Genomic DNA, 22,433 nt, shown 5'->3' on the forward strand with positions numbered 1-22,433 from the left:
ATAGAGCCTAGTTAACATTTGAACCCAAACCCATTTTGAGTAGGGTGGCTTGAGTAGTCAGTCTGTAACAGGAGTTTAGGGAGAGAAGAGCAATTTGCCTGCCCGCCCTAATTGTGATGGACCGGGGGAGGATTACCGATGATTGTCACAGCGCCGGGGTTAGGAGGGGGTTCTTGGGGGCAAAGTAGGAGTTAACAGGGGTGAATTGGCATAATGGGGGTGTCCAGTCCCCAAATTGGTTCTTTACAAAGAGCTATGTGGATTCCTGGAGGCAACAATCCAAGGAAGTGTTGAAGTCTACAAATCTGGTTTCCCGATCAGGCGCAGTAATATCTGGGGGCAAGTGAGGCTTGAGCCTCTAGAATCCCTTCTAGGCTGAATGTAAAATTGAATAAAATGTATTGTGATTTTCACTTTAAGATATTGTTTTATGTTCTTAATGTTATTTCTGTTATGGAATAAACGCAGGCCGCTGTGGCCTTTCCACCCACGTTCTTGGTACGTCCTTTTTGGGGAAGGTTATATGGGGGTGGGAGAGCATAGCAGTAAATTTTATGTCCCCAAGTCATGGGCCTAAAATTACCAAAATTCGTAAAAAGATATCACCTTCCTCCTTTATACCGTAAATACATGTTCTTTATGTCACGGGTGGATCCGCGACCCACATCGCGGGTCGCGGGCTCACCCGTGCCTCTCGCTCCCCGCAGGCGCCGCGCCAGAGCTTCTCACCTTCCCCCGCTCCCGAGTCCCGGCCTCGCTCCGTGTGCGCGCGGTCCCGCGTCTCAGGGCGCGCGCGCGACACTTCTAGGAAATTTAAAGGGCCAGCGCGCCATTAATTGGCGCTGGCCACATTGCCCAAATCTATTTAAGCCTGCCTCTTCCTGCAAGCCCTGCCGGATCTTTGTGCCCCACAGCCTTAGAGAAAGCTCTGTTGCGATTTGCCTGCGTTCCAGTGTTTCCTGCGTTCTAGTGTCTCCTGCGTGCCTGACTCCCTCTGTGTTCCTGCGTTGCCTGACTACCTCCGTGTTCCCGTGTTCCAGTGTCTCTCCGTGTTGCTGTCGTAGTTCTGTGTTCCCGTACCCTTCTGCTTGGACCTCCTGTTGCTGACCTCGGTTTGGATTCTGACGTTGCATCTCTGCCGCCTGCCCTGACCCTGTGCCTGGACTGTGACCCCGAGCTTGACTGCTGTTTCTGTACTTCAACCTTGGCCGCCACTGCAGACAAGTCACGCCTGAGGAACGACCTGGTGGTACCACGCCGCAGCTTGTCTAACCCGCTTTGCGGCGGGCTCTGGTGAAAACCGGGTACCACTTAGACTCCGGTCCCAGGTAGTGGCTTGAGTCATCGTCTGCAGTGGTCCAGCGGATCCACATCCCGCAAGCCTGACAGTAAGATCCGGCCATGGATCCCGCCGAGGTTCCGTCTCCTAGCAAGCCTGACCTCGCTACTATTGTGATCCACCAATCCCGGCAGATTGCTGCGCAGCGTGATCAGCTGGAGCAGGTCACTGCCATGTTGCAGCAACTATTGGCCAACCAACAACCGCAACAGGTTCAGGAAGCTGCTCAAGCGACTTCTACGACTCCTCTCCCTGCTGTTGAACCCAGGATGCTCTTGTCCATGCCCAGTAAATATGATGGAGATCCTAAGATGTGCAGAAGTTTTTTAACTCGGTGTTCCCTGCATATTGAACTTATGCCGACCCAGTTTTTTTCGGAACGATCTAAGGTGGCGTTTTTAATCAGCCTTCTCTCCGGGAAAGCCCTGGCCTGGGCTACACCCCTGTGGGACAGAAGCGACTCTCAGCCTTTGTGTCCGAATTTAGGGCCGTGTTTGAGGAACCAGCTCGGGCCTCCTCCGCCGAGTCTGCCTTATTGAACTTGCGCCAGGGGAATTCCTCCGTGGGAGAGTATGCGGTCCAGTTCCGTACTTTGGCGTCTGAACTTGCCTGGAATGACGCCGCCTTGTCAGCCGCTTTTAAGAAGGGTCTCGCCTCTCATGTGAAAGACGCTCTGGCTGCTCGTGATCTTCCGTCCACTCTGAGTGGTCTCATCACCTTGGCCACTCGGATAGACGTGCGATTTAGAGAGCGTGCGGAGGAATCACGCTTCGAGCAACCTCAAGTCCGTCCACGACGCCTTCCCCGCCTGGCCCCGGTCTTCCAAAGACCACTCCAGCCTCAGGTCTTACCATCCGCAGAGGAGCCTATGGAGGTGGACAGAGCTAGACTCTCCTCCCAGGAACGCATCAGAAGGCGCCAGGGTAACCTTTGTCTTTATTGTGCTAGTCCGGAGCACTTCATCGGGTCCTGTCCAATCCGTCCTCAGCGTCCGGGAAACGCCAGCACCTAGGGTTCTTGGGAGAAGCGTCCCTAGGTGTCTGTCAAGCTTCTCCACGTCTGTTGATTCCGGTGCTTCTCAGCGTTGGCGCCAGTCCCCAGATCCAAGTCCCTGCATTCCTGGACTCCGGCTCTGCAGGGAATTTCGTGGATGGCGCTCTGGTCTCCCGGCATCACATCCCAGTGGTTCGCCTTGAGAAGCCGTTGGTCATCTCATCCGTAAGTGGCCAGATCCTCTCTGACCCGGTCTTGTACCGCACCAAGCCTCTGTCCTTGCAAGTCGGAGTGTTACACAAAGAGAGACTGTCCTTTTACGTGCTACCTCGCTCCACATCCTCTATCCTGTTGGGTCTTCCGTGGCTGCAGCTCCATGCTCCAGTTCTCAATTGGATGACTGGGGAGATACTTCATTGGGGTCCTGAGTGCCGGTCCCGCTGTATGGGAGCTTCCCTGCCTGTACCTGTATTGTCCTCCTCTCTGTCTAAGAAGCCTTTGGAGGGTTTACGCACGTGTTACCAGGATTTCTCTGACGTCTTCTCTAAAAAGCAGCCTGAGACTTTGCCACCGCATCGACCCTACGATTGCCCTATTGAGTTACTGCCGGGCACTTCTCCTCCCAGAGGTCGAGTGTATCCACTTTCCGTTCCTGAAACCACAGCTATGTCAGAGTATATCCAGGAGAACTTGCAAAGAGGTTTCATACGGAAGTCCTCCTCTCCTGCGGGTGCAGGATTCTTCTTTGTTACTAAGAAGGACAGCTCCTTGCGTCCTTGTATTGATTATCGTGGACTTAATAAGATCACGGTTAAAAACCGCTACCCTCTGCCACTCATCACTGAACTGTTTGATCGCCTGCGCGGTTCCAAGATTTTCTCTAAGTTGGATCTTCGCGGGGCCTACAACTTTATTCGTATCCGCAAGGGCGACGAATGGAAGACAGCATTTAACACCCGAGATGGCCACTTCGAATACCTTGTGATGCCTTTTGGATTATGCAATGCTCCAGCTGTCTTCCAAGAGTTTGTCAATGACATCTTCAGGGACCTTCTGTATACGTGTGTAGTGGTCTACCTGGATGACATCTTGGTGTTCTCTCCAGATCTCAAGACTCATCAATCTCACGTACAGCAAGTCCTAGGCCGCCTTCGATCCAATTGTCTCTACGCTAAGCTCGAGAAATGTCTCTTCCATCAACGGAGTCTACCTTTTCTTGGTTACATCATTTCCGACAGGGGTCTCCAGATGGATCCTACCAAGCTGTCTGCCGTTCTTCAGTGGCCTCGTCCAGAGGGTCTTCGCGCCATTCAGAGATTCCTGGGCTTCGCAAACTACTATCGTCAGTTCATTCCTCATTTCTCTACTCTTGTTGCCCCCATCGTGGCACTCACCAGGAAGGGCGCTAATCCACGCCTTTGGCCTCCAGCGGCTGAAGAGGCCTTTGCAAAGTTAAAGTCCGCCTTTGCTAAAGCTCCGATCCTTTCTAGACCTGATACTGAGAAGCCTTTTATCTTGGAGGTGGATGCATTTTCTGTCGGTGCAGGGGCTGTCCTTACCCAGAAAGGACCCAGGGGCCGAACCCTTACGTGCGGTTTCTTTTCTAAAACTTTTTCTCCTGCAGAGAAGAACTACTCTATTGGTGACAAGGAACTTTTGGCAATCAAACTTGCCCTGGAAGAATGGCGTTATCTTTTGGAGGGTGCTCGCTATCCAGTCTGTGTTTATACGGATCATAAGAACCTTTCGTACCTCCAGACTGCCCAACGTCTTAATCCTAGACAAGCCCGTTGGTCTCTATTCTTCTCCCGCTTCAATCTGATGATCCACTTCCGGCCAGCAGAGAAGAATATCAAAGCAGATGCCCTGTCCCGTGCCTCAGATGTTGTTGGAGAAGAGCCGGTTCCTCAGTATATCATCTCTCCGGAACAGTTGGTTGCAGCCGCTCCTGTGGATCTTCGGCAGCTTCCCCCTGGCAAGACGTATGTCCGACCTGCTCTGCGGAAGAGGATTTTGTTTTGGGGACATTCTTCCCGCCTGGCTGGGCACCCTGGGGTGCAACGCTCCGTGGCCCTCATCTCCCGCTACTACTGGTGGCCTGACTTGGTCAAAGATGTTCGGGACTTTGTGGGATCCTGCACCTCCTGTGCTCGAAATAAGCCTTCTCGTCTAAAACCGGCTGGTCTCTTGCTTCCGTTGCCGATACCCAGTCGCCCGTGGTCTCACGTGGCTATGGACTTTGTCACGGATCTTCCATCTTCTTCGGGCAATACTGTCATCTGGGTGGTAACAGACCGGTTTTCGGAGATGTCTCATTTCGTTCCTCTTCCAGGTCTGCCGTCTGCTCCACGTCTTGCCAGTCTCTTCTTCCAACATATATTCCGGCTACATGGGCTTCCTCTGCACATTGGGGGTCATTTACTAAGGGCCCGATTTGCGTTTTCCCGACGTGTTACCCGAATATTTCCGATTTGCGCCGCTTGTACATGAATTGCCCCGGGTTTTTGGCGCACGCGATCGGATTGTGGCGCATCGGGGCCGGCATGCGCGCGACAGAAATCGGGGGGGCGTGGCCGAACGAAAACCCGACGTATTCGGAAAAACCGCTGCATTTAAAAACCGAAAATGTGTCGCTTGGGGAGCGCTCACCTTCACCTTCTATGGGATGGTGCATTCCGGGGCGTTAAGATTATTTTCAGCGCTGCAGCGCCACCTGGTGGACGGCGGAGGAACTACCATCTTAAATCCCAGCCGGACCCGAATCCTGTGCAGAGAACGCGCCGCTGGATCGCGAATGGGCCGGGTAAGTAAATGTGCCCCATTGTCTCTGATCGTGGAGTTCAATTTGTCTCCAGCTTCTGGCGCTCACTCTGCGGCCAATTGCAGGTGAAGTTGGACTTTTCTTCAGCCTACCACCCTCAATCCAATGGTCAAGTGGAGAGAGTCAACCAGAGTTTGGGCTGCTATCTGCGTAATTTTGGGCAGAGTTCTCCTACAACTCTCTGGATTCTGAGTCTGCTGGTGCTGCTCCATTCTTTGTTGTCTATGGAAGAATTCCACGCCCTCCACTCCCTCTCTCAGTTCCTTCGGATGTTCCAGCGGTAGAAGAATTGGTGCAGGACCTCAGCTCCGTATGGAGACAGACTCGTCTGTCTCTACTTCGGGCGTCTGCTCGCACTAAAATCCAGGCCGACAAGAAACGCAGACCTCCTCCCGTCTTCTCTCCTGGGGACAAGGTCTGGTTATCTTCCAGGTACGTTCGGCTGAAGATACCTGGTTACAAGCTCGGTCCTCGTTTCTTGGGTCCGTTCGAGGTCCTGACCCGTATCAATCCTGTATCTTACAAGTTGCGCCTTCCTCCCACCATGCGCATCCCGAACTCCTTCCATGTCTCCCTGCTCAAACCTGTCATCTTGAACCGCTTCTCCCGGCAAGTACCTCCTCCTACCCCTGTGGCTGACTCCACCGACACCTATGAGGTAAAAGACATCCTCGATATGAAGACAGTAAGGGGGAAGCGGTTCTTCTTAGTCGACTGGAAGGGGTTCGGTCCAGAAGAGAGGTCTTGGGAGCCGGAGGACAATATTCTGGACCGTGATCTTCTGCAGAGATTTCTTCAACCCAAGAAGAGAGGGAGGCCGAAGGGGGGGGGTACTGTCACGGGTGGACCCGCAACCCACATCGCGGGTCGCGGGCTCACCCGTGCCTCTCGCTCCCCGCAGGCGCCGCGCCAGCGCTTCTCACCTTCCCCCGCTCCCGAGTCCCGGCCTCGCTCCGTGTGCGCGCGGTCCCGCGTCTCAGGGCGTGCGCGACACTTCTAGGAAATTTAAAGGGCCAGCGCGCCATTAATTGGCGCTGGCCACATTGCCCAAATCTATTTAAGCCTGCCTCTTCCTGCAAGCCCTGCCGGATCTTTGTGCCCCACAGCCTTAGAGAAAGCTCTGTTGCGATTTGCCTGCGTTCCAGTGTTTCCTGCGTTCTAGTGTCTCCTGCGTGCCTGACTCCCTCTGTGTTCCTGCGTTGCCTGACTACCTCCGTGTTCCCGTGTTCCAGTGTCTCTCCGTGTTGCTGTCGTAGTTCTGTGTTCCCGTACCCTTCTGCTTGGACCTCCTGTTGCTGACCTCGGTTTGGATTCTGACGTTGCATCTCTGCTGCCTGCCCTGACCCTGTGCCTGGACTGTGACCCCGAGCTTGACTGCTGTTTCTGTACTTCAACCTTGGCCGCCACTGCAGACAAGTCACGCCTGAGGAACGACCTGGTGGTACCACGCCGCAGCTTGTCTAACCCGCTTTGCGGCGGGCTCTGGTGAAAACCGGGTACCACTTAGACTCCGGTCCCAGGTAGTGGCTTGAGTCATCATCTGCAGTGGTCCAGCGGATCCACATCCCGCAAGCCTGACACTTTATAGTGCTAAGAAAGACAAAAAACTGGCACCAACACAATTATATCTGGCCCATTGTTGGTATTTTTTAGGACATCTATGCTACAAAATGTATATAGCGAAGGTACCGCACTCTCAATAATGATGTGGTGCTCAAAGAATAGGGTTCTCAGTCCAATTGTGATAATTAAAGACAGATTATGTGGCGCTTACGTGAGGTGCCTCACCTAAGCGCCACATATTCTTCACTCTAAATAGATCATACTTGACAAGGGTCGTGATGACCGAAACGTCGTGTGCTACTTTTTGATCTACTTTCTTAGTTTGTCATGTAAAGTCATATAAAGGTGAAGGCTAATATGTTGTGAAAAAATCTTTTCACTGCAAAATAAAGAGGAAAATTCAAGCAAATCTTCAAGTGTGTGCCAAAGAATCTGTCTTTAATCTATGCTACAAAAGTGACGTAGAAGCCCTGAAATAATTGCATATGCTAGCGAATCGGTAGTACTTGTGTTTATTTTCCCCTTTCTGCCACCTCCAAACTCACTTAAGCCATCGACTTTTCACATGTGGTAGGACCTGGTGAAGAAGTAAAATCCTGCCAGCCACCTCCGGAGGTGGCTGTGCTGCAGGGGGGGGGGGAGGGGGCTATGCTCCAGTGCATGACAATAACCACCATTGTGCTTTATTTCCTCTTACATTCACCTTTATTTTCTGTTTTTTTGCTTGTAGAGATACAGAACTATCACAAGAAACATTTATATGAAAAATATGAAAATCTTACCGAATACAAGCCTCCAACATCTAACATGGAGGGGGAGAGTTTTCCCTTCTGCACACGTTATGTGAACCTCATCATTGTCTCCACTGATCACTTTAGGGAACGCTCTGAGAATGAGCTCATAGAGACCGGGGCAAAACATGAGAAATTTTTAAAAGAAAAGCTTAATGAATTACAACATATTTCCCCCAACAAGATGTTCCGCTGGTGCCATCGGTCCAGACTGGTACCACGTATGGTGATGGTGGTCGGAGTGCCCGGTGTAGGAAAGACCACGCTGATGCAGAAGATTGTCTATGACTGGGTGAAGGGGGATCTCTATCAAAGATTCTCTTTTGTCTTTTTCTTCAAATTCCGAGAACTGAACCAATGGGATAAGGTTAGTCTGGAGACCCTGATCCTTCATCATTACCCATATCTGTGGCAGCAGCTCGGGAACATCTTCCAGGATCCAGAGAAACTTCTCTTTATATTTGATAGTTTAGATGAAAGCAATCATACAATGGATTTCACATCACGTCACTTGTGCTCCGACCCTAAACAGCCGGAACATTGTGGTCACATTGTGGTCAGTTTGGTGAGAAAGTCTCTTCTTACAGGTTGTTCTGTTCTGATGACCAGTCGCCCGACCAGACTGGCATCAATGGATTGTAATGTTTTCCAGCGAATGGTAGAAATCACTGGATTTTTTACAGAAGAAAGAAAGATTTACTTTGAGAATTTCTTCCATGACCCTGAACTGGCAGAAAAGGCTTTTACCTATGTGAGGCAGAATGACACATTGTACACGTTCTGTTACCTCCCGTCCTACTGCTGGATCATCTGTACAGTATTATCCAGGAGCTTCCAGACCACAAGTAGTGACCAGCAAGTCTCATTATTACCCAGAACCGTGACCCAGCTCTTTGCCATATTTGTCGCCAACATCCTGTCCAATCACAGCCTGGAGAAAAGTGGCGCCCAGAAGCTCCTGCAGTCCATCGGATGGATGGCAGAACATGGGGTCATGAATCACAGGATTATATTTGATGATCGGGATCTGGAGTCTTTCCATGTGGACAATAAGTCAAAGCTCTTATCAAGTTTTCTGATGGAATCGGAGGAACCTGTGTCCTATTCCTTCTTGCATATTACTGTTCAGGAATTCTTCTCTGCCTTTGTGCATTATGCCGATTATTCTCCTGAGAAGTTGCAGGAATCACTAAATAAATCTAAATCCTATCCTGATGGACGAGGTGAGATGTTCCTCCGCTTCCTGTGTGGTCTATCAGATGCCACCACCAGGTCACTACTAACCGGATACCTGGACACACGAGCAGCTCAGGCCTCCAGAGACGTCATCATGTGGCTGAATAACTTCATTTCTGAAGAGCAAAAGATAAAAGACAAGCGCCATCTTCTCAGGACGTTCTTCTATCTGTTTGAATCCCGGAACAAGTTTTTAGTGCTGGAATCACTTAAATCACACAGAACATTTGACTTTTCTGGAGTTAATATGTCGGCACTAGACTGCACAGTGTTAGCATTCATCTTGGAAAGTTGCACAAAAGTAGAAGAGCTTGAACTATCAAGATGTTCCATAGACACTGAAGGGTTAGAAAGACTTGCACCAGCATTATACAACATCCAGACCTTGAGGTAAAATACTCATTAAAAATTATACATTTTCTTAATTCTGTAATATCAAGGCTTTGACAAACATCTGAATACAATAAACTTATCATGCAATGCCTATTAATAGAGATGTTATTATGTTATAGATGCGTTAAGATTTCTGTTACTAAGACCACATGCACACAAACGTGCAATGTTTATGGGCCTCGAACAACAGTCCTGTGGGCCCTTGTTTGTGGCCGGTCTGTCAACGGCATCTGTTGCCTGCACACTGATGACAATAGAAAAATAGAAAGCTCGTGCACGGGGGCAGTGGAATCTAATAGGGCGGAATAAGACTGCCCTTGGCTGTATGAAAATTATAGCCCCTAAAAGTCTGGAATCACTTCCTACATTTGGTACTAGAATCGGCTTCTTGGGGAATGGAGCATATCTGCTTCAATCTGTTGTTTTCAGCACCTTTTGGAGGCCCTTCAAACGTCCTGAAGTGGCTCTTGGGTACATGTGTATTGATATCGAGAACAGATGTACGAGGATTTCATTGGTGAAGGTCCTTTTTGGTATAAAATTTGGTGGGTGGTTTGAGTGGCCATGGGAAGCCTTGGGCCCCGGGCTACTGCCCAAATGGCCTATATTCTAATCCACTACTGGAATCCACAACCATGTGCATGAGCATATAGAAATACATGGGCATTGTATGCTTACTGCTGAAAACAAATTGTAGCACGCTTCCCCAAACGATTTTCTTATGTATGAGACCTTAGATGTAGGTTTTGGTGAGACAATTATTCCAGGGGTTAAGAATATATCAATTTGCAGAGTTCATTTCTTGTGATGGTCCTTCATCTACAACCTCATTCTCCAACACAAGTTCTTGGGAATCTTGCAAATGGGGGAAATGTGTCTTTATTTTGACTTTTTTGGTTTTCTGGGGACTTTTTAGCTGCATTTTTGCGACTGATCCAGGGTCTAAAGAAGTTGTGGGTGTGTGTGTCTGTTGCTATCTTTTCTTTGATTTGCAACTTTTTTGAGCAACCTAGAGACTTTTTTTTAGGTACAAATACAACTATTGCTTGCTTTGTTCCATACACACACCTAAAAGGTCACAAAAAAAAGGCAAATCTGAGCACCTTGCAGACTGAATGCACTATTACTCTTACTTAATCTCAACCTCTTAATCTTACAGTTTGGCTGATAATAATCTACCAGACAGATCTTGTATGCAGCTGGCCTCAATAATAAGGAATAACCCCTCCCTTAAGAGACTGGACCTGTCTAAGAACCATCTGTCTGGTCCTCATTTCAGTGTCCTGATCGAAGCTCTGTCCAGTCCTGACTGCAGTATAGAGGAATTACAGTGAGTATAAGATGTGTAACGGGGGAGACATTACAGTGAGTATAAGAGATGTGTACAGGAGAAGACATTACAGTGAGTATAAGAGAAGTATACAGGAAGAGACATTACAATGAGTATAAGAGATGTGTACAGGAGGAGACATTACAGTGAGTATAAGAGATGTACAGTAGGAGACATTACAGTGAGTAGAAGAGATGAACAGTAGGAGACATTACAGTGAGTAAAAGACATGTGTACAGGAGGAGACATTACAGTGAGTATAAGAGATGTGTACAGGAGGAGACATTACAGTGAGTATAAGAGATGTGTACAGGAGGAGACATTACAGTGAGTATTAGAGATGTGAACAGGAGGAGACATTACAGTGAGTATAAGAGATTTGAAGACAAGTTATACATGGATTGTATTCTATTTTATGTTCTGCATCATTATATCTATGAGATAACCTTCTTAGGCTGGGTTCACATCACATTTATGCTATACTTTAAAAGAACATTTTGGCCGGATTCCGATCTGTCCTTACAATGTATGGCACAGATGTAGTGGGATGAATTGCCAGCTCAGCAGCTGGGACTACATTGCATCCGCCTCCTAAAGGCTTTTATTGCCTCCACTGAGTGTATACATGGTACAGCAGGAGGGAGCAGAATGGGAAGTCGTAGCTTTCCACTTTGCAAACAAAACTTACCACATTGTGCTTCTTTCCATATATCATATATATCACTAACATCAAAACTGACCACACTGTTTCCCCCGCATATATCACTTGTATACCCCTCACACCAAAATTGAACACACTGTCCCCCCACATATCATATATACTCCTCACACTACAACTGACCACACTGTGCCCCCAATATATTATATATACCACTCACACCACTACTAACCACACTGTGCCCCCCACATATATCATATATACCCCTCACACAACTGACCACACTGTACCCCCACATATATCATATATACCCCTCTGACTAAAGGGGTTCTGACTAAAGATAATTTCTAGAATTTGTGATACTTTGCTGATACATTGCACTCTATCTCAACCTCTTACTCTTACAGGTTGGCTAATAACAATTTATCAAAAGCATCCTGCATCCATCTGGCAACTGTAATAAGGAATAACCCTTCCCTGAAGAAACTTGTTCTACATAATAACCGTCTATATGGTCCTCAACTCAGTGACCTGATGGAGGCGCTGTCCAGTCCAGGATGCAGGATAGAGGAATTACAGTGAGTATAAGAGACATATACAGGAGGAGATATTACAGTGAGTATAAGAGACATGTACAGGAGGGGACGTTACTGTGTGTATAAGAGACATATACAGGAGTAGATATTACTGTGTATAAGAGACATGTACTGGAGGAGACATGTAAAATTTCAGTTTTGTGGAGGCTTCAGATGTTTGTTAAAGGACATAAGTGAACAAACAGCATCACGAAAACCAAGGAACAGACCAGGGATAAAGCTGTGGCAAATGTAAGGAGTAGGGCATAATTGCTTACTTATTCTACCAAGAAATGGTAGAGGAGTAATTAATGAATGAGCCAAGCTCAGGTGGGAGAACAGGACAATTATTAGTTGTATTTTGCAAGTATCTGCCCTTTCTATTAGAGTCTGTGGCATAGCAAGGCTCCAGTGGGCCCCAGTATAAAATTTATATTGGGCCCCATATGCATTAACTCTCTTTTCATTAAATGTCCAGAAGCCTCCCCTTATTAATAAAATGTCCAGCAACCTGCTTTTATTCACCCCTTAACAACTTGGCTCTTTTTTTCGTTTTTGTGTTTCCATTTTTTGCTCCCCACCTTCAAAAATCTATAAATTCTTTTTTTTGCATGTACAGAGCTTTGTGGGCTTGTTTTCTGTGTAACCAATTGCACTTTCCAGTGATTGTATCTAATTTTCCATGCCGTGTACTTGGAAACTGGAAAAAAAATTCCAAATGTGGTGAAATGGGCAAAAAAACAAATTTGCGCCACTTTCTTGTAGGCTCTGTATTTATGCCTTTAATTTTTTGCTCCTATTGACACCTCCACTTTATTCCTTGGGTTGGTGCGATCACGGGGATACCAAATTTACTATGTTTTAATAGATTTAAAAAAATGAAAACCTATAATAAATATTTCAAAATTTGCCATCTTCTGGTGCTAATTACTTTTTTATACTACAGTGTACAGATATGCGTATAGTCTCATTTTTTGCAGGTTGAGCTGCTACTATTTTGGGGACTGTACAACATTTTGATCACTTTTTATTACATTTTTTAAGACAAATGGCAAAAAAGTTTTGCCGGAGGCATTTACATACCAGCACCAACCGCAGGTGTTACTGGTAGGTGTTTGCTGCAAAATGCAGCAAACACCCACCTGGTATAGAGAGAGCTCAGTCCGTCAGCCCTCTTTATCCTCCCGCTTCCGACACGCGCCATATTGTTACAGCGTACGTCAGTAACGGGTTAATAAAATATCCAGCAGCATCACCTCAGTAATAAAATGTCCAGCAACAGGGGCCCGGGTCATATTAAAAAAAAAATTAAGCTCAGCACTCACCTTCTCAATCTGTTTAACCCTGCTACTTCCACTTCTCCCTCGGCAATACAGCAGCCCAAGCAGAGACACATCCATGGGCTTTGCCCACGCACACTGTATTAGGTGGTGGCAGAGCAGTGTGATGACATCATAGAGCAGGCAAAGTGCACAAATCTATGCGCTCTCGTAATCAGTTGTATATGTGTCTTTTCCGTGCCGCCTCCATCCACAGGCCCTGTCGCACCCCCTGCGACCACAATCGTTACGCTCCTGGAAGAAATATAGTTTTAAAAGCAATGCATAAACATTATTCCTATTCATGTGGATGCAACGTCCAATCACAGTCCAACCCTAAATCCCATCGACAATCTAAGACTTGACAAATGTTCTCCAACCAATGTGACTGAGCTAGATCCACGCTGCAAAAAAGAGTGAACTAAGTATCACAGGTCTAGATGTGCAAAGCTGGTACACACATCCACCCAGCAGACTTGTAGCAGTCAGTGCAGTTTCCGGGGCTGATTACACACCACACTTTTCAGTTTTTTAATTTGCAAAAATTGTTAAAAACACAATTTATAGCTCACTAATAATTGACACTTTATGCTGCTCTATCAAGTAAAATATCGATAAAATTTCAAGGGATACTTACACTTTTGCAATTCACGTTGCATATAGAATCTTTTTTTTATTTTTACTGGTTTATTGAAAACATGTAGAGTTCCATACATGACATACATTGTCAAGGCAAGCAATACATAAAATGATCTCCGGTTTATAGTGGTACACAAAGATTCAAGTGGCATTTGCGTGAACTTGGGGATATATACGCCTTGCTGCCCCAACTATTACATGCCAAGGTGTCGTATAGGTGCAGGTGGCCCATCTTAGTAGGGGTTAAGTAGCATTGATGGATAATATTTAATTGAGGGAGCTTGCTGTTAATTGCAGGGGATACATATTTGTGTGACTCCAAAAGCTCTGCGTGTTCCTCCTCGCCCAAGGATTAGTGTTTTCCACTCATACAGTGCTCCCTGTGGGTCAGATTATGACTTGGCGCAGTTTAGAAGAATAAATTGTGGAGATCAAGCCACCTGGACCTTGGGAGCGAATAACTCCTATTAGTGGGCTGTCTGACAGGGTTACTACATTACGGGGAAATTGGGCTTGCAGGGCATGATGCAGTTGTAAATACCTATAGAAGCTGTGTCGAGGGAGTTGGTACTGGTTTCAAGGTGATCAAGGTAAGAACAGAGGATGTATCCCAGATATCTTTTATAGTATACATAATCAATTTTACCAGTAATCCCACCTGCAGCAAACATCCTGAATCTGGTGCCCCATGCACACTACACAGATAACTGCACATAGTGCACACTGCACTGTAGATGTGCCCCATAATGTTTTAAGTCAATTGGGATAATTTACTATATGTTGCTTACTCTTTGTAATAGTACTGTCACTATATAGTTAGCTGGATCCCAGTACATTTTCTAGGTAGTACGCTTAGTTCTGCTACTGAATATATGTTGTAAGCTTGGTTCTGGCACAATGGGGCACATTTACTAAGGGCTTTGCGGCAGTTTGTTGGACTTTGCACATTCTTTTAGGTGCAAACTGCTTGCACAGGTATTTAAGAAGTGTCTGCACCACATTTGTGTCGCACGCAACCGTTTTGTGTCATGGCTGCACTATACCTGACGTAACACAAATTTCTGCACTGAAGGGGATGTTCCGGTGCTCATAGTACACACATAGTAAACACTGCACCGTTCTTAGTAAATGTGCCCCTATGGTGTGAACTTGATACTAGCACTGTCTCCAAGTAGAAAACTAGTTTCTTTATGGCAATGATTTTTCTGTAACTATGGAGCTATGCTATTTAGTACATACTACTAGAGGCTTGGGCTTTAGATCTTTTTTATCTTTAGTAACTAACTAATTATGCATCTTCCTTTTTGTTACAGTTTGGATGATAATGATCTCCCAAACAAGTCCTGTACCCAGTTGGCATCTGGAATAAGAAATAACCCTTCCCTGAAGAAACTTGACCTATATAAAAACCGTCTGTCTGGTCCTCACCTCAGTGACCTGATGGAAGCTCTGTCCAGTCCAGGTTGTAGGATAGAGGAATTACAGTGAGTATACAAGATGTGTATAGGAGGAGACATTACAGTGAGTATAAGAGATGTGTACAGGAGGAAATATTAAAGTGAGTATAAGAGATATGGACAGGAGGAGACATTACTGTGAGTATAAGAGATGTGTACAGGAGGAGACATTACAGTGAGTATAAGAGATGTGTACAGGAGGAGACATTACAGTGAGTATAAGAGATGTGTACAGGAGGATACATTAAAGTGAGTATAAGAGATGTGTACAGGAGGTGACATTACAGTGAGTATAAGAGATGTACAGGAGGAGACATTACAGTAAGTATAAGAGATGTACAGGAGGAGACATTACAGTGAGTATAAGAGATGTGTACAGGATGAGACATTACAGTGAGTATAAGAGATGTACAAGAGGAGGCATTACAGTGAGTATAAGAGATGTGTACAGGAGGAGACATTACTGTGTATATAAGAGATGTACAAGAGGAGACATTACAGTGAGTATAAGAGATGTGTACAGGAGGAGACATTACTGTGTATATAAGAGATGTACAAGAGGAGACATTACAGTGAGTATAAGAGATGTGTACAGGAGGGGACATTACAGTGAGTATAAGATGTACAGAGGGAGACATTACAGTGAGATCATGACTAAGACGCGGTAGCGTCGAAACAAATCGATGTAGTGTTTTTCTCCTCTTTTTTATGCACCCCAGCTAAAATAAAAGACAAGCTTTTATTGCACAGTACCAGTGTGGTTTTCTATGAGTGCTCCAAACCTTTACTTTTTCACTATATGTGACAAGTTATATATACATTTTATTCTGTTTTATGCTCCACTTTATTGTTATGTCTATGAGTTGACCTGATCTACCATATTCAGTGTCACACCGGGAAATCACGCTACTGTTTGTTGGGAATGGCTAGGGGACAAAGTTGGTTTTATTTTAAAGGTTTGACATTAAGTGGTGATTCACTATAAGGGATCGTAGTAAACCAAACTTTCTTAATTGGTGACATTTGACCCCAGTAGCCTGTGCAATTTCACATGAATTTTATTCCGTCAGTTATTTAATTTTCTGGTTGAGTACTAGTTTAAGAAAATAATTTAGTGAATTAGATCTACATATGTTAGCATAATTTTAGACATGAGTTAAATTTCCAGGTAAGTGCAAACATGAGCCATTGAATTTTGATCCTGAGTAGGGGGTGCTGAGCCTGTTAGGCCACTATACTTAAATATATTGTATTATATGACACTGTCTGCTGATGTACCACCCCAATTCCATCTTTTCCTTACAGTTTGGCTGATAACAACCTGGATAACACGTCCTGCATCCAATTGGCAAGTGGAATAAGGAATAACCCCTCCCTGAAGAAACTTATCCTCCATGATAACCATCTGTTTGGTCCTCACCTCAGTGACTTGATGGAAGCTCTGTCCAGTCCAGACTGCGGAATAGAAGAATTAAAGTAAGGACAAGTTATAGGTTGATTTTAACCTATGCACCATTATTATGTCTATGAGATATAATGACCAAGCTGTGACGTCAATGCAGTCTGACTCTCGTTTTCCTTACACCTCTTCTCTCCATAGTGTGAACAGGACTGTATTACTGCTGCTGCTGGTCAGAGGTCAGCTGGGACAGATAGCTGATACTCCCCGCTCACTGACAATGGACCACTGCTGTAGGTCTGTCGTCCACGATTGCTGTGACAGCCGGTTCTATACAGAACCGCTGGTCACAGTATCAAAGCAGGGAATGCAGGTTCCCGGTCTTGCTGTCTGTACAGACTGTGTCCGGGAATGGGGAGATTGGCTGACACGGACAATTAATGCTCCCAATCCATCGGCAATGGACCTCTGCTATTGGTCAATTGTTGTGACAAGCAATTTACTGACGCCTAGGATTGTATCTGCATAGACAGTGACCGGGCCTTGGAGATCAGTGAACCCATGCCCCATGTGACCAGTGATGGACCAATATCTGAAGACCATCGTTGGCTATCACTGTGATCGGTGGGATAGTTCCGACCAACTAGTCACAGGTGGGCATTCTACCTGTGCTGAAAGGCTCTGATCTCTCTGGATGAGAGAAATCGGAGTCTGTTACTGTACTGTCTGCCACTCATATCCGAAAGTGCCTCATAAACCCCTGTGTCCCTAACACCTGACCCCATGACCTCCCATTCATGAGGGACAGTTTTAAAAAAAATGATTTTAGGTAGCTTAGTTGTTAGTGCTTTATCATCAAATCATTGCGTTAGTTAGTTCTTTAGAGTCAGTGCGTCGTTAATTCGTTGCATTAGTTATTTAGTGCCAGGACCTCCTCAGACTCGTAGGGGCGTTAGTGCTTGGGTTCTGCCTGGGAATTTATATTGGGCACCCCAACAAATTTCCATACTCAGGGGAGATTGTGTAACAGAATTTGGGGTCTTATTTGACCTTTAACCCCTTGTAAAAATTGAATGTCAGGAGCTATGCGAATGATTACAGTCAAAATGTCTACTTTTCCCCTTGATATATTCCTTGATGGTGTAGTTTCTAAAATCGGGTAACTTTTGGGGGTTTATCACTGTTACAGTACACCAGGAGCTATTCAAATATAACAAGGCGCATGCTGATGATTTCATCAAAATCTACTTTTCAAAATCCCCAAAGCGTTGTTCTCTTTCCAACTCCTGCCATTACCACCACATGTGGGGTATTGCCATATTCAGAAGAAATTGTATGACATAATGGATGTGAAGGACAAGTGTCTTTTTTCAACCGTATAAACTATGAAACTATAAACTATAATTTGTGGTGTTTTTCTACCTTTAACGGCTTTTAAAAAATTAAAATTTGGAGCAAAAATAAGATTTCCCTGAAAAAAATTGTAAATGTTCCACGGTCCTATGTTAATAAATATTGTGAAACACCTGTAGGGTCAGACTGTTGACTATACCCCTTCATATATTCCTTGAGGGGTGTTATTTGTCAGGAGGTTCTACTGTTCTGAGACCTCAGGGGCTCTTTAAAAGCCCAGCGGCCCTGATTCTGTTTTGTGCCCCCCAACGTGCCCATAAACCAGTTCACATCTACATGTGGGATATTTTATAAATCAGGAGAAATCATATAGCAAAGTTTAGGTTAAATTTACTCTTTTACTCTTGTAAATGTAATTGTAAGTAAAAATTTTTTCTATAACAGGTTCGTTATAGAAAAGAAAATGTAATTTCTAAACTTTACCTCCTATTTTATTTGAATTCCTGTGAGACACTTAAAGGCTAAATGCAGGGCCTATGGGTAGGCAAAGTGGGGAGAATCTCTTCTTTCAAATGAATTTTGAATTGTGTTTCTAGGTGCCAGGGATCCAAAGATATTCAGGTTTAAAGTGAGAATATCTGGTGCCATTTTTATTTATAGAAATCACTCCCAACAGCAGTTTAACAGTTAATATCAAAGTTTTCCTAACACTTAGAAACAAATCCATAGATTCATATGAAAGAGGGGACTCTCTTCTTTCTCGGGAAAAAAGAAGTGAGATTCTATGTGTCACAGAGCCAGAGATACAGCCCCCTGAAGTGTCCCCCCCCCCCTCCAGATTCTTAGCCGACAGCTACAGGGAGAATTTGCTGCACACAGGAGCTGCTGCACCTCACAGATAATGGAAATAGTCACTTTATATGTTACTACATTTTGAGAAGGGATAATATCAACTAATATTCATGTTTTTAACCCTTCTCTATGCAGAACTATCTAAGAACATACTTTCTCTCTTAATGCCTTTTATTTTGTGATCTTTTTTTTTTGTTGCGAAAATTGACTGATACGATGAACATTCAATCCTCTTCCTAATAGAACTACACCGCGACCAGAACATGTCCATAAAGTTATATGTAACACCAAATACACACACATGTTCTGGAATAAAGTTTTATTTCACACCATCCTCCATTACTTACACCCATGTTATGACGTTCTCACTCTCATCCTTATGAAACGCGGAGGGCTCTGTTATTGTGCGGCTAATACAATGGTCACATCTATAAGTGACTTTTATTATCTCATTAGATTGGTTTATGGATACATAGTTATTATTAGGGTCACCATTGTGTAAGGGATCATACATGATAGATATTTGTGACGCTCAGTGCAATTTTCTGCACATACTTTGGTGCCCCCTGTGGATGTGACGTTCCCTTTGCTGAATATTTTGGTGAATATACACATGTGGGGTCTGTATGATCTCCACACAGCTTACTGTTTAAGGAATGTATATTTTCTTTATACAAGTATTCTGGATTTGTACATATTTTAGTTTTATGGCGCCTTTATTGTTTATATATTTTGCAGGTTGTGACTGTCTTAAAATTTCTAGCTGAAGAGCAGATTTCTAGTTATTACAGTTTTAGTGATATTATGTGGATTTATTTATGTGAACATATCAATATGAGGCATTTGTGAGCTCTACACACGTCCATCTATTACATTTTGGAGATGTGATGGTAAATATTTTCTGTTTGGAACAAAATTTTTGCCATCAAAGTCAAATATTTTTCAAGTCAAGTATTTTTTTATAAAATGTTTCAGTTTGAATCAAAATTGCATGAAGGCGCCTCTGTCTATAAACTCTTTAATGCAATTTTGAAAAAGGGGCAAGTGTCTGCTTTCATAAAATCTGTGGTTTGTTGGGTTTACATTGATTCTTTTTGCTGCAATTTTGATTTTATTTTTAAACGTCAAAATTGTAAAAATTGCTCTGGTCAATAACGCAACAAAATATCCAGAAGTGCCTGTGCGTGTGTGAAAGGGTTAATACCCGTTGGTTTAATTCCCGGGTGAAGATGCTTATCATCTATCGCCTGTCTATATATCTACCTGTCTAGCTATCTATCTCATATAATCTGTATAATCTGACCATTTATATATCTCACTTTTTCTCTATCTATTTATTAATCAATCTACTATTTCTCTTCTACTGTATTTATCATCTACTTTATAGTTCTGCATCTAGAAATCTCTATCATCTTTCATATTTATCTTCTATCATTATAATAATTAATAATTTCTTTATTTATATAGCGCACACAGATTACGCACTGTGCTTGCCAAATCAGTCCTTGTCCCCAATGGGCCTCACCGTCTAATCAACCTACCAGTAATTTTTTGGAGTATGGGATGAAACCGGAGGAAACCCACGCAAACACAGAGAGAACATACAAACTTTTTGCAGATGTTGACCAGCGCTGCAAGGCTGTAGTGCTAACCACTGAGCCACGGTGCTGCTTATCATCTATCTCCTATAAAATTCTCCAATATCACAGTTTGTTTTACCATACTAAAGGGAACCTCTTACTGACTGGGGGGGACAGGACAGGGACACGCTGACACTTGGGGGGGACAGGACAGGGACACGCTGACACTTGGGGGGGACAGGGACACGCTGACACTTGGGGGGGACAGGGACACGCTGACACTTGGGGGGGACAGGGACACGCTGACACTTGGGGGGGACAGGGACACGCTGACACTTGGGGGGGACAGGGACACGCTGACACTTGGGGGGGACAGGGACACGCTGACACTTGGGGGGGACAGGGACACGCTGACACTTGGGGGGGACAGGGACACGCTGACACTTGGGGGGGACAGGGACACGCTGACACTTGGGGGGGACAGGGACACGCTGACACTTGGGGGGGACAGGGACACGCTGACACTTGGGGGGGACAGGGACACGCTGACACTTGGGGGGGACAGGGACACGCTGACACTTGGGGGGGACAGGGACACGCTGACACTTGGGGGGGACAGGGACACGCTGACACTTGGGGGGGACAGGGACACGCTGACACTTGGGGGGGACAGGGACACGCTGACACTTGGGGGGGACAGGGACACGCTGACACTTGGGGGGGACAGGGACACGCTGACACTTGGGGGGGACAGGGACACGCTGACACTTGGGGGGGACAGGGACACGCTGACACTTGGGGGGGACAGGGACACGCTGACACTTGGGGGGGACAGGGACACGCTGACACTTGGGGGGGACAGGGACACGCTGACACTTGGGGGGGACAGGGACACGCTGACACTTGGGGGGGACAGGGACACGCTGACACTTGGGGGGGACAGGGACACGCTGACACTTGGGGGGGACAGGGACACGCTGACACTTGGGGGGGACAGGGACACGCTGACACTTGGGGGGGACAGGGACACGCTGACACTTGGGGGGGACAGGGACACGCTGACACTTGGGGGGGACAGGGACACGCTGACACTTGGGGGGGACAGGGACACGCTGACACTTGGGGGGGACAGGGACACGCTGACACTTGGGGGGGACAGGGACACGCTGACACTTGGGGGGGACAGGGACACGCTGACACTTGGGGGGGACAGGGACACGCTGACACTTGGGGGGGACAGGGACACGCTGACACTTGGGGGGGACAGGGACACGCTGACACTTGGGGGGGACAGGGACACGCTGACACTTGGGGGGGACAGGGACACGCTGACACTTGGGGGGGACAGGGACACGCTGACACTTGGGGGGGACAGGGACACGCTGACACTTGGGGGGGACAGGGACACGCTGACACTTGGGGGGGACAGGGACACGCTGACACTTGGGGGGGACAGGGACACGCTGACACTTGGGGGGGACAGGGACACGCTGACACTTGGGGGGGACAGGGACACGCTGACACTTGGGGGGGACAGGGACACGCTGACACTTGGGGGGGACAGGGACACGCTGACACTTGGGGGGGACAGGGACACGCTGACACTTGGGGGGGACAGGGACACGCTGACACTTGGGGGGGACAGGGACACGCTGACACTTGGGGGGGACAGGGACACGCTGACACTTGGGGGGGACAGGGACACGCTGACACTTGGGGGGGACAGGGACACGCTGACACTTGGGGGGGACAGGGACACGCTGACACTTGGGGGGGACAGGGACACGCTGACACTTGGGGGGGACAGGGACACGCTGACACTTGGGGGGGACAGGGACACGCTGACACTTGGGGGGGACAGGGACACGCTGACACTTGGGGGGGACAGGGACACGCTGACACTTGGGGGGGACAGGGACACGCTGACACTTGGGGGGGACAGGGACACGCTGACACTTGGGGGGGACAGGGACACGCTGACACTTGGGGGGGACAGGGACACGCTGACACTTGGGGGGACAGGGACACGCTGACACTTGGGGGGGACAGGGACACGCTGACACTTGGGGGGGACAGGGACACGCTGACACTTGGGGGGGACAGGGACACGCTGACACTTGGGGGGACAGGGACAC

At 46.6% G+C, this 22,433-nt stretch overlaps 1 protein-coding gene across 3 annotated transcripts in view; it reads left to right on the forward strand.

Moving 5' to 3' along the window:
• Window positions 1-22,433, forward strand: part of LOC140069264 (NACHT, LRR and PYD domains-containing protein 3-like) — a 49,357-nt gene that overhangs the window by 17,440 nt on the left and 9,484 nt on the right. For 2 of the 3 annotated variants that reach the window (XM_072114742.1, XM_072114741.1), the window contains exons 6-10: window positions 7,447-9,133; window positions 10,296-10,466; window positions 11,532-11,702; window positions 14,971-15,141; window positions 16,420-16,590. In XM_072114742.1, the coding sequence (XP_071970843.1) occupies window positions 7,447-9,133; window positions 10,296-10,466; window positions 11,532-11,702; window positions 14,971-15,141; window positions 16,420-16,590 (2,371 nt within the window). The remainder of the gene's footprint in view (window positions 1-7,446; window positions 9,134-10,295; window positions 10,467-11,531; window positions 11,703-14,970; window positions 15,142-16,419; window positions 16,591-22,433) is intronic. The other variant, XM_072114744.1, reaches the window with a different exon arrangement.

Source organism: Engystomops pustulosus, chromosome 7 (genome assembly GCF_040894005.1).
Source record: "Engystomops pustulosus chromosome 7, aEngPut4.maternal, whole genome shotgun sequence".
NCBI lineage: Eukaryota > Metazoa > Chordata > Amphibia > Anura > Leptodactylidae > Engystomops > Engystomops pustulosus.